The sequence below is a fragment of the Helianthus annuus genome, chromosome 5, assembly GCF_002127325.2.
Source record: "Helianthus annuus cultivar XRQ/B chromosome 5, HanXRQr2.0-SUNRISE, whole genome shotgun sequence".
In the NCBI taxonomy this organism is placed as follows: domain Eukaryota; kingdom Viridiplantae; phylum Streptophyta; class Magnoliopsida; order Asterales; family Asteraceae; genus Helianthus; species Helianthus annuus.
This window is the reverse complement of record NC_035437.2, coordinates 100,673,648-100,687,864: the sequence shown is the minus strand read 5'-3', so window position 1 is coordinate 100,687,864 and position 14,217 is coordinate 100,673,648. Positions and strand designations below refer to the sequence as shown.

Below are 14,217 nucleotides of genomic sequence, written 5' to 3'. Positions count from 1 at the left end.
AGAAAACTTAAAAATCACGATTATGAAAATTATCAAAAGAAGAGAGATGTGTTGGATAAGATAAAAATGAATTTGGAAGATTTGAATTTAAATGTGATAAAAGAAATAAACAAGAGAATCAATGTTTGTTGGGCAGCAAAAAGAAATTTGATATATGATATGAAAAGAGGTTGTTATATTGATGATAATGGAAATTCTATTGATTTTGTTACAATCTTTGGTGCAGATACATATAAGATAGAGAAAGAACAAGTGCCAAAGGTTGAAGAATCTGTGAAGTATGAAACTTCAAGTTCTGAAACAGTGTGCTTCAAATGTGACAGCTTCAAGACTGAGAATGACAAACTCTTGAAGGATGCGGAAAGTTTGACATCGAAAGTCAAGAAGTTGGAAGACGAGAAGCAAGCTGATGTTAAACAGATTCTTATGTTGCAGGAAAATTGTGAGAAACTGAAAGCTGAAAATGACAAACTGTTGGATGGTTTAAACACAAAAGTGAGAAAGAAAAGGCAAAAGTTTTTGAAGAGAAGATTAAAAATTTTAAAATTGAAAAATCAAGAATTGAAAAAGAATTTCAAAATCAAATGAAAATTCTTGAAGATGGGAGAAATGTTTTTAGTCAAAACAACATTGAAAAGCAAAAAATGATAAATTCCCATCTTCAAAAAATTATTAAACTTGAAAAAGAAGGTGAAAATGCTCAAAAGAAAATCAAGGAGTTAGAAAAAGACCTTGAAAGCAACAAGAAATCTTCAGAAGATGAGGATTTCTGGATTAAGCTGGAAAACAAGAATCTGAAAGCAAATGAAGCGAAATTTCAAGAACAGATAAAAGTTTTGGAAAATGAAAAGTCTGTTCTTGAAAACATGAAAAATGAGAATGAAAATTCAATCAAGTCTCATCTTGAAAAAATATCTCAGCTTGAAAATGAAGCTGAGAATTCAAGAAACAAGATTGATGAACTTGAAAAGAAATTGATAGGTTTTGTGACTACATCAGACAGTTTGAATTTTCCCTATCCAAAACCAATCAATTCAGTTCCAATAAGTGACGATATCACAAACTTTGACAATGTCAAAGTCGAAGATTGCGATGAGAAATCTGATGATGTAAAAGAAAAATTTCAGAAAACTGTTCTACAATCAACTGAAAAGGGAGAATGCTCTAAGCAAAAACCTTTGAAGAAGAAAGTAGAACAGAAACAAAAAGATAAAAATTTGAAAAATTTTCAAAAAGAAAATAAAAGCTCATCAGATCAATCATCCAATCAAAATCAAAAATAAAAAAAAATTGAAAAATGAAAATTCAAAATTTGTTGGCAATAAGTGGTGCAGGTCGGACCACAGTGCTCAAAAGCCAAATCCAGCAAACGTGAGGAAAGAATATCACCAAGCCAGACAATGCTATGATCTGAGCGTTTGGTGTGAAGGTGGTACATGGTACGATAACAGAGTGTGTTACCAATGCGGTTATCAAGGACACATTGCTGTTAACTGCTAGAATTGGAGTTATGAGACCAGAAGATGCTACAATTGTCAAATCAAATGTCACATTGCCAGAGATTGCCCAAGGAGATCGAATGACAGATTGAGGGCTAAGTCTCAGAAACTGGCAAAGATTCCAGTCAAAGTCAAGCCCATGAACAGAAGGTTCTAAAACCTAAAGTTCAAGAACAGACAATTCAAGAAAAGAAAGTTAAACTTTCACAGGGGCAGAAAGACAGACTGAGGAAAAAGAGGAAGAAGGCGAGAGAGTATCTCGAGAAGATATTGTCCTCAGGTTCACCGAATAGATCGAATAAGAGTTCTGATGAATCGACCCCTTCGATGGTAAAGTCAAGCAAGACGAATTCATCAGATACAAATCTGAGGACGAAAGAGGAAAAGAAGAAGAAGGAAATGGTCGGCGATGAATCTGACAGGTCAAAGTCAGACAAGCCACTTTCAGGCAATGAATCTGACAGGCAAAAGTCAGACAAGCCATGTGCAAGCAATGATTCTGGTTCGTCAAAACCAGAGGAGCCATTGGATGAGGTAAAAAAGGAGAATTCAGGTTTAGCAATGGATGATGTAAATTTTCCACCATTGTTGAACAAGAATTCGAAATCACCCAAGGACCGTCAGGCTTGGGTGAATTCGTTTAAATAGAAAAACCTGACTTGCCGGAGATCCCAAGTTGGTAATCGTGGATCATGAATCGGCATCATTCTTTATCATGTTTGTATAATGTGTTTGAGAAGTTTTTGCAGGACTTGCCGGAACTCCCAGGTTTGTAAGCGAGGAGTAGGAATCGGCACCTTGAGAATTCAACCAACAGATGGTAATTGGTTGAAAAACAGGTTTGAGCTGTATGTTTGTGATTGATACAAGTGGTTCAGATTTTGAATCAGATCAATCCTACAAGTGGTTAATCAAGGTCATTAAATTGAACTTGAGTTAACTACATGATTTGATCCCCAAATTTTACAAGAGATAAAATCAACAAAACTTATTTTTCGGAAAAACCATTCTGATTAAAACAAACTTGAGTGTTTTGAAATCATTATGGGAAAATAGTTTGTTGTGAGGGGGAGTTCTGATTGTTTACGCCAGGTGGATGGAGATTTGAAGTGATTCGATATCATGTTGTTAAACTGTGTACAGTTTGTTTCAAAATTGAAACATATTTTGATTTTAAGGGGAGTAAAATTTTAAAAAAAATTAGAAAAATTGAAAATGTCAAAAACATTGAAAAATTAAAAATAAGTTTTAGTGCGAATAGAGGAAATGATAGTACATCAGCTAGACTGGCACAGTACGCTAAAGATTTGTAGTGTTTAAAATGCATTTAAGCAGTCTCGCTAAAGATGTGTCGGTAGGTTTTCTCAGAATTAGTAGATCGGTTTGGGATATAAACATAAAATTAACTTGCGTCTACGTGGGGAACATCTCCAGGATATATAGGTAACCCCTGAAATCCTGTTTGAAGGGTCCCGTATTCTGAGATACTAGGTCTTTATGCTCAGTGATATCTGGGGTATTATCCCGGGACTTCTGCTGTATGGAAGTACTGACCTAGTCCTCGGATAATACTTTCTGCAAAAAGCTTTGAAATACAAGCTCGCCCTTAGCAATTTGATTAAACAATAAAATTGATAATCTTTGCTGTTGTAACAAAAGATCCTCTAAAGGGGACACACCGAAAAGTCGAAGCCGTCATCTCTCTGCGTATACGGAAGTATCGACCTGAGCTCTCACGGCCCTCGCACCTACCCCTTAACAGATATCAGCTGTGGTATACTCACCTGTAAGACTGAATACTGGGGTCTGGATACGGGAGTATATACTGAGGTGGGACACATGTAAATGTTTAAGTTCTAAAAATACTAAATCTGTATCCCGAACAGGTTGAACATTTTGTGAGAATTTAAGTGGATCAGAATATCGGCAATCTATGCGAATTGTTTAAAAGCTTAAAATGAAATAACAGCTTAACGGTGCTAGTGTTTAGTCAGCAACTGATATGATCCTCTTGCATGAATTCACAAAAATATGTTTGTATATATTTCATTTCTGCATTTAATTGTTGTTATTGCTTTCATGTTTCATATTTTGAAAAGTCCAAAAAGATTTTCGACAACTGATGTTGGAGAGCTGAAATTCAAAATCTCAAAGGCTAAACATGATGATCAGAGGTTTGGTTAAATTGGTTTGAAGTGCTTAATCAGATTGTGGAAAATTTAACAGGTGTAAATGAGAAAAATTCTTGAATATTCTTAAATGATTAGCTGATTCATTAAGTTGAATCACAATTGTGTTTGTTTAGTGATAGAGTGTTTGAGTTGTGCAGGTTTCTGATCCTGTTGCTACGGAAAGCCAGGAGATACATCAGAACCTGAGAAGAAATTTAAACTGATAAAGCCAGGAGTTGATTTCAATGGTGATAACAAATTCCAGACGGCGATCCCAGCATGATGATAGGGGGAGTCTGATGAAAGTTAGAGCCAGAGAAAGATCCAGGTATATAATTCCAGGAAGAGTTCCTGAAGAAGACCGATTAAGAGTGAAGAGCTGTCAATGTTTGAAGATTCTCACTGAAGATTCCGTCAACATTCAAGGGGGAGTCTGTTGGTGCAGTTGTCTGTCGACTACATCTTAGTTCGAGTCTTAGGTTAGGGCTGATTGTATCATGCACAGAAATCGAGAAATCATGTTTTAGACATGGTTCCGCTTATGTGTCATAGGTAGAGGTTCCGCTTAAATGTCATCATATAGTTCAGCTTATCTGTCATGTAGGTTTGCTTATATGGACATGTCCATATAAGCGAAACCCCATGCCTATATATAGGTGGTCTTATAAGCGGAACCAGGTAGAAGTTGTGTGGCGTAAAGGCGAAGCCCTGCCAGTTTGTCTCCAGAGCTTGTAAATTGTTAGCAGATTAATAAAAGAGACGTTAAAGTATGAAATCAAGCTAAACAAAGACTGAATCAATGAATTCCGCCTCTGATTCAGTCTGAGCACTCTTCTGATAGACTCGACAGGTCGTCTAACGATCCTACATCAGGATCCTTTTCATGTTAACGAAATTGAATTCGGACCATTCTCCCATTAACATAGCATCATCTGCATATAAAAAATGTGAAAGAACCGGACCATCATTAGGAAGCCGTATACCATCAAAAGCGCCTATGTCGCATGCCTTATTCATTAAGCCGGAAAACGCCTCCATCAAAATAATAAACAAAAAAGGAGAAATCGGGTCGCCCTGGCGAATACCTTTCTGGCAACCAAACTCAAACGTAGGCGATCCATTTACCAAGACCGCAGATCTAGCTGAGACCAATATCCCACGTATCCAATCACACCACTTTGAAGGAAAAGCCATTTGTTCAAAAACCGATATCAAGAAATCCCAATTCACATTATCGTATGCTTTATCAAAATCAATCTTGAATACAAACACTTTTTTTTCACGTTTTTTCGCCCAAGCTAGAACCTCATTGAATGTACCTGCCACTTAAAAATGCGGACTGATTTTCGGAAACCACTTTAGTCATGACCCCCGTAACCGGTTTGCCAACACCTTGGACACCACCTTACTAATGCATCCTATAAGATTGATCGGCCGAAAATCCCCAAGATTAACCGGATCGCCCACCTTCGGAATGAGAGTAATGAACGAAGAAGCAACCCCCGCGCTGAACCTCCCTACTGAATGAAACCGATTCATGATATCCACAAAATCCTTCTCGAATACATCCCAAAACGTCCGTATAAACTGGAAGTTGAAACCGTCTGGACCCGGTGCTTTATCCGCGCCACAGTCAAAAACCGCGTTTTTAATTTCTTGAACCGAAAACAACTTAATCAAATCAGCTGAGTCAGCGGCCTGAACCGTCTTCAACGCGTAGACCACCATCTTCGGTCTTCGAGGCATAGTCTCTTTGAACTTGGAGCTAAAAAAACGCAGGACTTCATGTTTAATAATATTCGGTTTTGTTTACCACAACCCGCGAACCATCAATCCAGGGAAATAGTTTGCCGCCTTTCGTTTGTTAATAAAACCGTGAAAAATATCTTGAATTATCATCCCCATACGTAGCCCAGTTACATCAAGCTTTTTGCTTCAAATCACGTTGATGGCAACTCTCAATCTCACGTAACCGACGCTTTGTCTCTTCCAAAACCCACACCTCCACTTCCGTGATCTGCCGCTCTTCCATGACCTCGTCCAAAATTGTAAGCTCCTTTTGCAATATTTGTTTTTCACCATCTTCTTTTTGTTTGCACTGTTCGATCCAAGAAGCTATAACCCTCTTCAGCTTTTTAAACTTCCTCAATAAAACCAAATCAGGTTCACCGTCAAATACATCTTCGCAAACGGCATTCCTAACCACATTGGCAAATCCTTCACGAGCAAGCGCAATATACTCCGCATTCGGCCATGTCATGAAAAATTCCCAGTTTACAAAAATACGATCTATGCGACTTAATTTATCACCTGCCACGAAAGTAAACCGCCTACCTTTTAGTGAATACTCTTGTAAGTTCTTAGCGTCTAGGAAATCATTGAACTCATTCGCCTCAGATGCATTGTAAATAGAATTCCTTCTTTCGCACTCGCTCCTAACCGCATTAAAATCGCCCGCCACCGTCCACAAACCAACACCTTCGCCTATTAAGTCACCAATGGCGTCCCACAAAACCCGTTTAGCGACAATGTTGTGAGGAGCATAAACATTAAGCAAATGATTCACACTACCACAACCTTTGATACTACCCGAAACCAATAAGCGGTTCCTAAGTTTAGTAACTCCTGCCATAGAAAAAACCTTCGGGTCCCAAATCGATAACAAGCCACCCGATCTACCGGCCGAAGGAACCCACTCGAAACAAAACTCACCTCTACCCCAAAAAAGAGCCACATCCACCAAACCCATGTCCACGAATTGAGTTTCTTGAATCATAATGAAACTCACCTCATGGCGAATGCGTAAACCCCTAACCAAGTCCGCTTTACCTGAATTCCCTAACCCGCGTATATTCAAAGATAAAACATTCATTGATCACCTACTTGATTACCTTCGGTTCGCAAAACCTCTTGAACATCTGGTGCAAAATCTTCAATTTCCTCCACACCAAGGGTCCTACCCAAGCTAATAGTTTTCTCGGCTTCAACATTTATTGTCACCTTTTCCTTTACAGACCCTATATGTGAACCATGACCATCATGTTCCAACCCCTCGACATCATCCCCACCCTCCTCACAGACTGGAACATTAGAATTAAGATCTGGTGTAACGAATCCTTCACATAAATTAGCGTCCCTCTCATCGCTCTCCTGCTGTGGCGTGTTAACCGACATTATCCCAATAATCCTATCCAACCCAAAGGGTCATTGTCGTCTCTTTGACGTTTCTTCGGTCTTTCATGCGATCCACTAGACTCTCCCCTATTCTTGAAGAAATGTCTTCTACAAAACTTTTTGCGAACCACCGTAGACTCCTCGTTAGACGCTGCGAAAGTGTTGGTCAAAGGCTCAATATTATCTTGTACGTCTACATCCCCATCCATCAAAACCTGCGCATTCTCTTCCACAACTTCATTGTCCCGAATTTCCCCCATCTCTAACTCCTTCGTACTCCTATCCAAGTCTACATCAACAGTTTGAAACCCTTCCTCTTCACCATTACTCCGATTGCCATCATCCAAAACCTCCTCGTCATCAAAAACCTCCACGCAGTCCGGAACCCATTCCCCCACATCTTCATCGATCCAAACATTAAACAAATTACCTCTCCAACTAATGTCCACACAATCCACAATCCTACTACACGACTTTGTCAAAACACCAACATATACATACGAGAAATTATTATCATCAACTGACCTTTTCGCCGACTGGACAACCTTACCAAACCGGCTACCCACCACATCGAAAACTTGGTCAATTGCCAGCTGAATCGGCACTCTATGTATTTGTAACCATGCTATATGTTCAACCTCCTTATATTTATCATCCCATTTACTTAAACATGCAAACCACGTAGACCACAGATTCCTATCACCCAGAAAACACTTTGCCTCCTCCATGCCCGTAAACACAAGCATCACCGAGAAACCGCCCACGTATTTAATACCCACTGAACTCCACCCTTGACTCCTCATCATCGGCTTCAGAGAAGGCAAAGTGATGAAGTCGATCACCTTTCCAACAAGAGCGACACTCCTCCAATGCTTAAAACCCTCCACATTATCATCCACGGAAATAACGTCCACCTTGTTCCTATTCAAGACTGAATCAAGAAAAGACCTCCCACTTCCCACAACATTATAGTTGTCTTCCCGATCATCAGTATTGATAACCGTATCCATTGCTCCCCCTTTACTAGGGTTTGCATGGGATAATGGATTCTCCTTCATAATCTTCTTACCTTTCGTATCCATATTGGCTTTGTCAAAAGTACCCCCCCATTGACGAACCTTGTCTGAGTCACAAATAACTTATACGATCCTAACCAAACATCAACCATCTCACCTACCAACCGTTTTACATCATGGACATCCTTAAACGAAATAGCATGTTAAGAATGTTAAGAACTGAATCAATCAATCAATTGTACCTAGTAAATTCTACAAATAGCATGTTAAGAACTGAATTCAGATGAGTTCGAGATTGAATACACAATGGTCAAGCTCAATTAACGCTTAGGAAGCTCAACAACTTAATAAGCTTCGAAAGTTCGTTAATGGTGGTTATAGAGACATTAGGAGGGAGAAACTGTTATTACTTCAAAACATATCCTACACTATTACAATCTTTCCCTTTTATACCCTCACCTTTCAACTACCCTCTCAACTAATCAACTAACTAACAACCACTGTCTAACTGACTCAACTGTAACATCCGTCAAAATGGATTCCCGAAATCTGACCCGTTTTGAAATTCGAATCCTAAACTTGAACCAACGTAGATTTTTTGCGAATTAAATAACCGTCGAAAAATTTTTATATGGCTAATTATCTGTGTAATTAATTATTTATTTTTGTTAAAAAAATCAATATATTAATTAATTAATTAATTTAAATAATTTAAAGGTTATTTAGATAACCTAGTTAGTTCTAGGAAATCAAACTTAAACCAAGCTAATTTAACTATTTAATTAACTTCATTAAATTTGAGGGACTAATTGTGTATTTACTTGTAAGTGTAAAATGGTACCCAAAACCCTAACACCCTTTTCTTATTACAGCCGACAGACACCTCTTGGCTCTCATCTCTTTCACATCTGAACACACCTACACAGTTTCATAACCCTTTCCCCTCCCAAACTCTTGTCTGCAGCTATAACACCAACACAACCCTTAACCTCTCGATCTCACCCACTCCCTCTGTTATTAAACATCCACAGCTAAACATCCCACCCCCTCCTTCCCCCTCGTAAGTCTGACAGCGACGCCGCCGTGAGTGGCGGCGGAGGTGACATGGTTCAGGCTAGGGGTGTAAACGAGCCGAGCCGAGCCCGAGCTCGGCTCGTTAGGTTTTTATGAAGCTCGAGCTCGAGCTCGAGCTCGGCTCAGTTCGAGCCTACTTCTTTGAGCTCGAGCTCGGCTCGCGAATAAAACCCAAAGGTCGAGCTCGGCTCGAACTATTTTGAGAACAACCTTAAATGAGCTAAAAACTCGGCTCGAGCTCACTTCAACATCGCTTAAACGAGCCAAAGCTCGGCTCTAGCTCGGCTCATCAATGTTATCATCATTATTAATATATTATATATAAAAAAAATTAAATATTTGTATCGGCTCGTTTAGGCTCGCGAGCCTAAACAAGCTTTGTATTTCAGGCTCGAGCTCGGGTTCGATAACAAAACGAGCTCTATTTCAGGCTCGAGCTCGGCGCGTTGGCGGCACACGGCACACGGCGGCGAGAGAGAACCGAAGAGAGAGAAAAGGAGACGAGGGTGAGAGGTGACTGCAGCGGCGCGTCGGCGGCGGTGATTACCACCTGTTTTCCGTCGACGGCCGGTAACAATTTACGGCACTGGAAGACCTTCGACAATGCTCAGTCCTGTTCAAGCCACGGTTCCAGTTTGGGTTCGTTCCGATTCGGTTCAGGTTAGCTTGATTTCTATTTGGGTCTTTTTTTATTCGGGTTCGATGTGGTTTCAGGAGACTCGGTTTTCTTTGGTACGAATTAACTCGAGTTCGGCTCAGGTTCGGGTCCAGGGCAAAACGGGCCAAACTAGCGTTCGGTTCAGTTGGATTCGGCTCGGGTTGACTGGTCAAAGCCGGTCAACATCTGGCTCGGGTCTTGGCTCGTATTACGGTTCAGTTTGATGACTCGATCAAGTCCGAGTTCGTTTCAATTTATGTTCTAGTTTCGGGTTACGAGGAACAAGTGGTTCGGTTTGGTTTCGGGTTCAGTCAACAGCAATCAACTCGGTCAACAAAAGTCAACCAGTCAACTGCTGGTCAACGGCCGATCCGAGACTTGGTAAATATCTTAAACGACGCAAAATTTTATTATTAATGTTTGTTAATAGTTATTGTTTTTTTCTAATGTGAAACATTAGTTATTTGAAGTACGTTAATCGTGTCTTTGTAACTTGTATAAATATATATATATTTTCGTTGTATAACTCGTATAAATATATAATGTTTCGTTGATTGTTGAGTTTTGACAATAATAATCGACACTTTGGTTGTCGGGATCGTCCAAAAACAGAGGAAACTCTGCCCGTTTTTTCGTAAAAATCCGTGAAACGAAAACACGTTTAATTATAAAACGAAGTGTATCGGATTCAAATAATTTTTATAGCAATAAATAAAAAGGTACATTTTGTTTTCGGCAATATTTCTATAACTATCTTATTGGGTTAATTTAGAATCAATACATAAACTGTGTATACTCTATGTGAATATATATATATATATATATATATGTATGTATATCAATAAGTTATACTTTAAATTCTATTTCAAATCCTCCGTCATAGCCCGTTTACTCATGCACCATCGTTTGCCCATATAGTGTGACCTCGGTGTTTCATCCTCCTAATCTCTTACGCTCGTCATGTAACACCCCGTGTTTCGAAAGTAAAAGTCAAAGTCAAGATTGAAGTCAAAGGAAGAAAAGATTGCTAATTGCAATCTGTCTCTCCTCGCTCAATTCCTGTTTTGACTTCTAGTTAGTCTATTTTATGTTTTACGTTAGTTGTATTATGTGGAGTAATTGTTAAGAATCGCAGTAATCGATGTATATTTATCGCTACAAATCGCTTTACGACTGTGAACAATAGGAAGTAACAATGCGGTAAAGTTATCTAAACGCTTATCAAACTAATCTAATCAACATCGCCCTCGCAACTCGAATTTCGCATTTTGGTGATTGTTATACCTGTGTGTGTGCCTTATGTGTTACTTGTGCATGTTTATTTATGTTATGTGTGGTGATCAATCGAATCGCAATCGAACTCAATCGCTATCGAATCGCAATCGCTAAACGAATATGAAATAAGGACGAATACGAAATAAGGATGAATACGAAATAAGGATGATTGTATGTTGATATAGTATGATAATTAGTGGAGAAGAGATAGCGCGAGATAAGAGTAGCTGGGATTAAAAGTAATTTGATTAGGAAACTCTATCGCATCGCAACGCTCGCAATCAAAATCGAAACGGCAAAACTCGTCGCACAAAACGCTCAAATCAAGCGACTGATCGATCAAGCGACCAGCCGATCGACCAGCCGTTCGATCGGACTACCGTCCGATCGGACAGGCGTCCGATCAAGCTGCCTGGCCGATCAACCAGCCCTTTCCTCTTTTGGAACTCTATAAATACCTCCTGTCACTTTCATTCTTTCTACTTTTGGCAACTCTCTGTCCGAACAAGCACGCTCCCCTCGCTTCTTCTCTGATTTCTCTCAAATCCGGTAAGACCTCGTCCTAAATCTTGTACTTTCTTGATCTACACGCACTCCTACACCTTTCTATCTTTTGAATCTTAACTTTTAACCATGAAATCACCAAGATCCAAGGTGTTCTAGAATGACGTCATCCCTTGTTCTTGAAGAACTTCATGTTTTGGCCTCAATCCACTAAGAACAACTTAGATCTAACCGATTTCCACATAAACAAACGAAGATCTTTCATAGATCTAAACATATTCACATAGAAAAGGATTGAAAGATGGTTTTCTAACTTTCTTTCAACTCTTTTACACTCAATGCACTCAAAACCGATAGAATCGGACCTTGTTCTAGTCTTCTACTCATTCTTAGTGTTGTGCTAGTTCAAGATCTGGATTCTACTCACGAGACCACCGATTCCGGGTTAACCAAGAACGGTTGTCTTGAACCAGTTAACTGGTCGAACTAGGGTGATTCCTGTTTGATCGAATCGCTTGGGTCAGGACAGGGTTCTGTTGGTCAACACGTTGTCACACTGTCTCGATAAAATGATAAACAAACAAAACAACCAAGTGTAAGACGAACAGGTCAACCAGGACGGCGTGCCGTCCGATCGAACAGCCAATCCGATCGACTGGCCAAACCGAACGACTTACATCATGGGACCCACACTTAAACTATTCATCGACATTCAAAGTCTGATTATTGAACGAGTTGTTGACCGATCGAACTACCATCCGATCGGGTTGACCGCTCGAACATGTGACAATTAAACTTCAACACTTGACAATTTTCAACATGTTTAAAGCACTAGGAATGTCACCCGACCGAACTGCTGTCCGATCGAGTGACATCCTGCTGTGAACTTGTTTTCACTGAGGTGCCCAACCGAACGGGTTTCCGGCTGATCGAACGACCGTCCGATCGACCGACCGCCCGATCGACCGACCTGAAAGGTAGAGACACTTCAATGTTTTCAAAATACTACAACAAAAACTTCAAAAGTCAAGCCATCATACACAAACACATTCTTTCTCACATGAAAATCCAATTAGTATGGGTTTCATATGACTTATTACTAAATGGGTTATGTTGTAAGTTATAAACTCGTGGGCTGATAAAAACAATCGTGGGATGATAATAAACAAAAAACTAAAGTGGGTTGATTGATGGATTTATGGGCTGAAAGAAAAAAAAAAGATAAAGCGGGCTGATTGGATCTTGGGTCGGTGGTGATACTAAGAAGAAACGAGAAGGGATTTTTGGAGGTCAACAGGGTTTACGAAGCGATTTTGAGGAAAACTGAAACCGCTAATCTAGGAGAAAAGAAAGCCCACAAATAGAATTCACATTAATAATCATGTGATCAATCAATCAATTGTACCTAGTAAATTCTACAAATAGCATGTTAAGAACTGAATTCAGATGAGTTCGAGATTGAATACACAATGGTCAAGCTCAATTAACGCTCAGGAAGCTCAACAACTTAATAAGTTTCGAAAGTTCGTTAATGGTGGTTATAGAGAGATTAGGAGGGAGAAACTGTTATTACTTCAAAACATACCCTACACTATTACAATCTTTCCCTTTTATGCCCTCACCTTTCAACTACCCTCTCAACTAATCAACTAACTAACAACCACTGTCTTACTGACTCAACAGACCCATTAACCTTGTTGACTGACTCATTGACCATTAATTCGTATCATAGCAAAGCTATTGGTAGGGTCTGGGAGGGTGAGATGCAGGCACACCTTACCTCTATTCACAAGAATAAAGAGGTTGCTTCTAGAGAGACCCCCAGCACAAAAGACAGATAGTAGACAAGCGAGAAACTAAACAAATCTAGAAACAGAGAGTTACTAAATAACAAAAGAAGTGTTGGAGAGGTAAAATAGTGAAAAAGAACAAATATTTTGAATTACAAGAACCCCACGTAAGCGTATATGAAAAAAAAAACCCGCATAGACCACAAGGAAAACTAAGCCTCTACCCCAATGCTCAGACCTAAAGAACCTACTCCTAAAAGTCCTTAACCTTAATCCTACATCTTCAAACTACAATTCGATTAAATATAACTTTAATGTTTCGCATATATATTTGGCACTTTAATATTTGTCGAATAGTGTATGTGATATTGTTTGCTTATGTTAATTGCTCAACGAGTTGTTGTTAAATGAGTTGACTTCAACGTGCGTTATTGCAGAATGATAAACACATGAAACATCTTTAATTATACACGCAAATAACAAAGTATCTATACTATATAATAAAAGAAACCATTTTGAGGACACTTGTCATCATATTAGGCCATGTTTTATAGATAAGTGTTATTTTAGTTTAATCTTTTCTAATTAATTATAGATAATCCTCCTACTGAATATTATTTAGTTTAATTTTTTATGGATAATTATTATTTAGTTTAATCTCCTTCTCATTTATAATATTATTTATTTAACTAATAAAGTAAATTACGATTTTGGCTCCTGTGGTTATATCACTTTTACTCTTTTAGCCCAAAAAGAATTTTTAACATCTGAGCCTCCAACGTCTTTTTTTCAAATCTTTTTGGCCCCTAACGTCTTTTTTCTAACCCTTTTGGCCCTTAACATTTAATGGATGGGGGTTAGTGTTAGGGGCCAAAAGGGTTAGAAAAAAAAAGACTTTGGGGGCTCAGATGTTAAAAGATTTTTTTTTGGGCTAAAAGAGTAAAAGTGATATAACCACATGGGCCAAAATCGTAATTTACTCTAACTAATATTATTTATCATTTATACATTTACGGAGTTTTAAATAATGGGTTAAATTTATTGAGACTTATTTTA

The 14,217-nt window shown here is 38.8% G+C and overlaps 1 protein-coding gene across 1 annotated transcript; it reads right to left on the bottom strand.

Annotated features, from left to right (window-relative positions):
* Positions 1–5,591: 5,591 nt before the first annotated feature.
* Positions 5,592–6,844, bottom strand: LOC110943488. The gene is made up of 2 exons (XM_022185235.1): positions 6,562–6,844; positions 5,592–6,508 (listed from the first exon to the last, which is right to left on the bottom strand). The coding sequence occupies exons 1-2, from the start codon at positions 6,842–6,844 to the stop codon at positions 5,592–5,594; spliced, it is 1,200 nt and encodes a 399-aa protein (XP_022040927.1).
* Positions 6,845–14,217: the final 7,373 nt, after the last annotated feature.

What these genes read in the sequence shown, in the direction of transcription:
- LOC110943488 (XM_022185235.1), bottom strand. Translation starts at nt 6,844, where the DNA reads ATGTCGGTTAACACGCCACAGCAGGAGAGCGATGAGAGGGACGCTAAT. An exon ending in AGAGGTTTTGCGAACCGAAG is followed by an intron (nt 6,509 to 6,561) that starts GTAATCAAGTAG and finishes TACGCGGGTTAG; the next exon opens with GGAATTCAGGTAAAGCGGAC.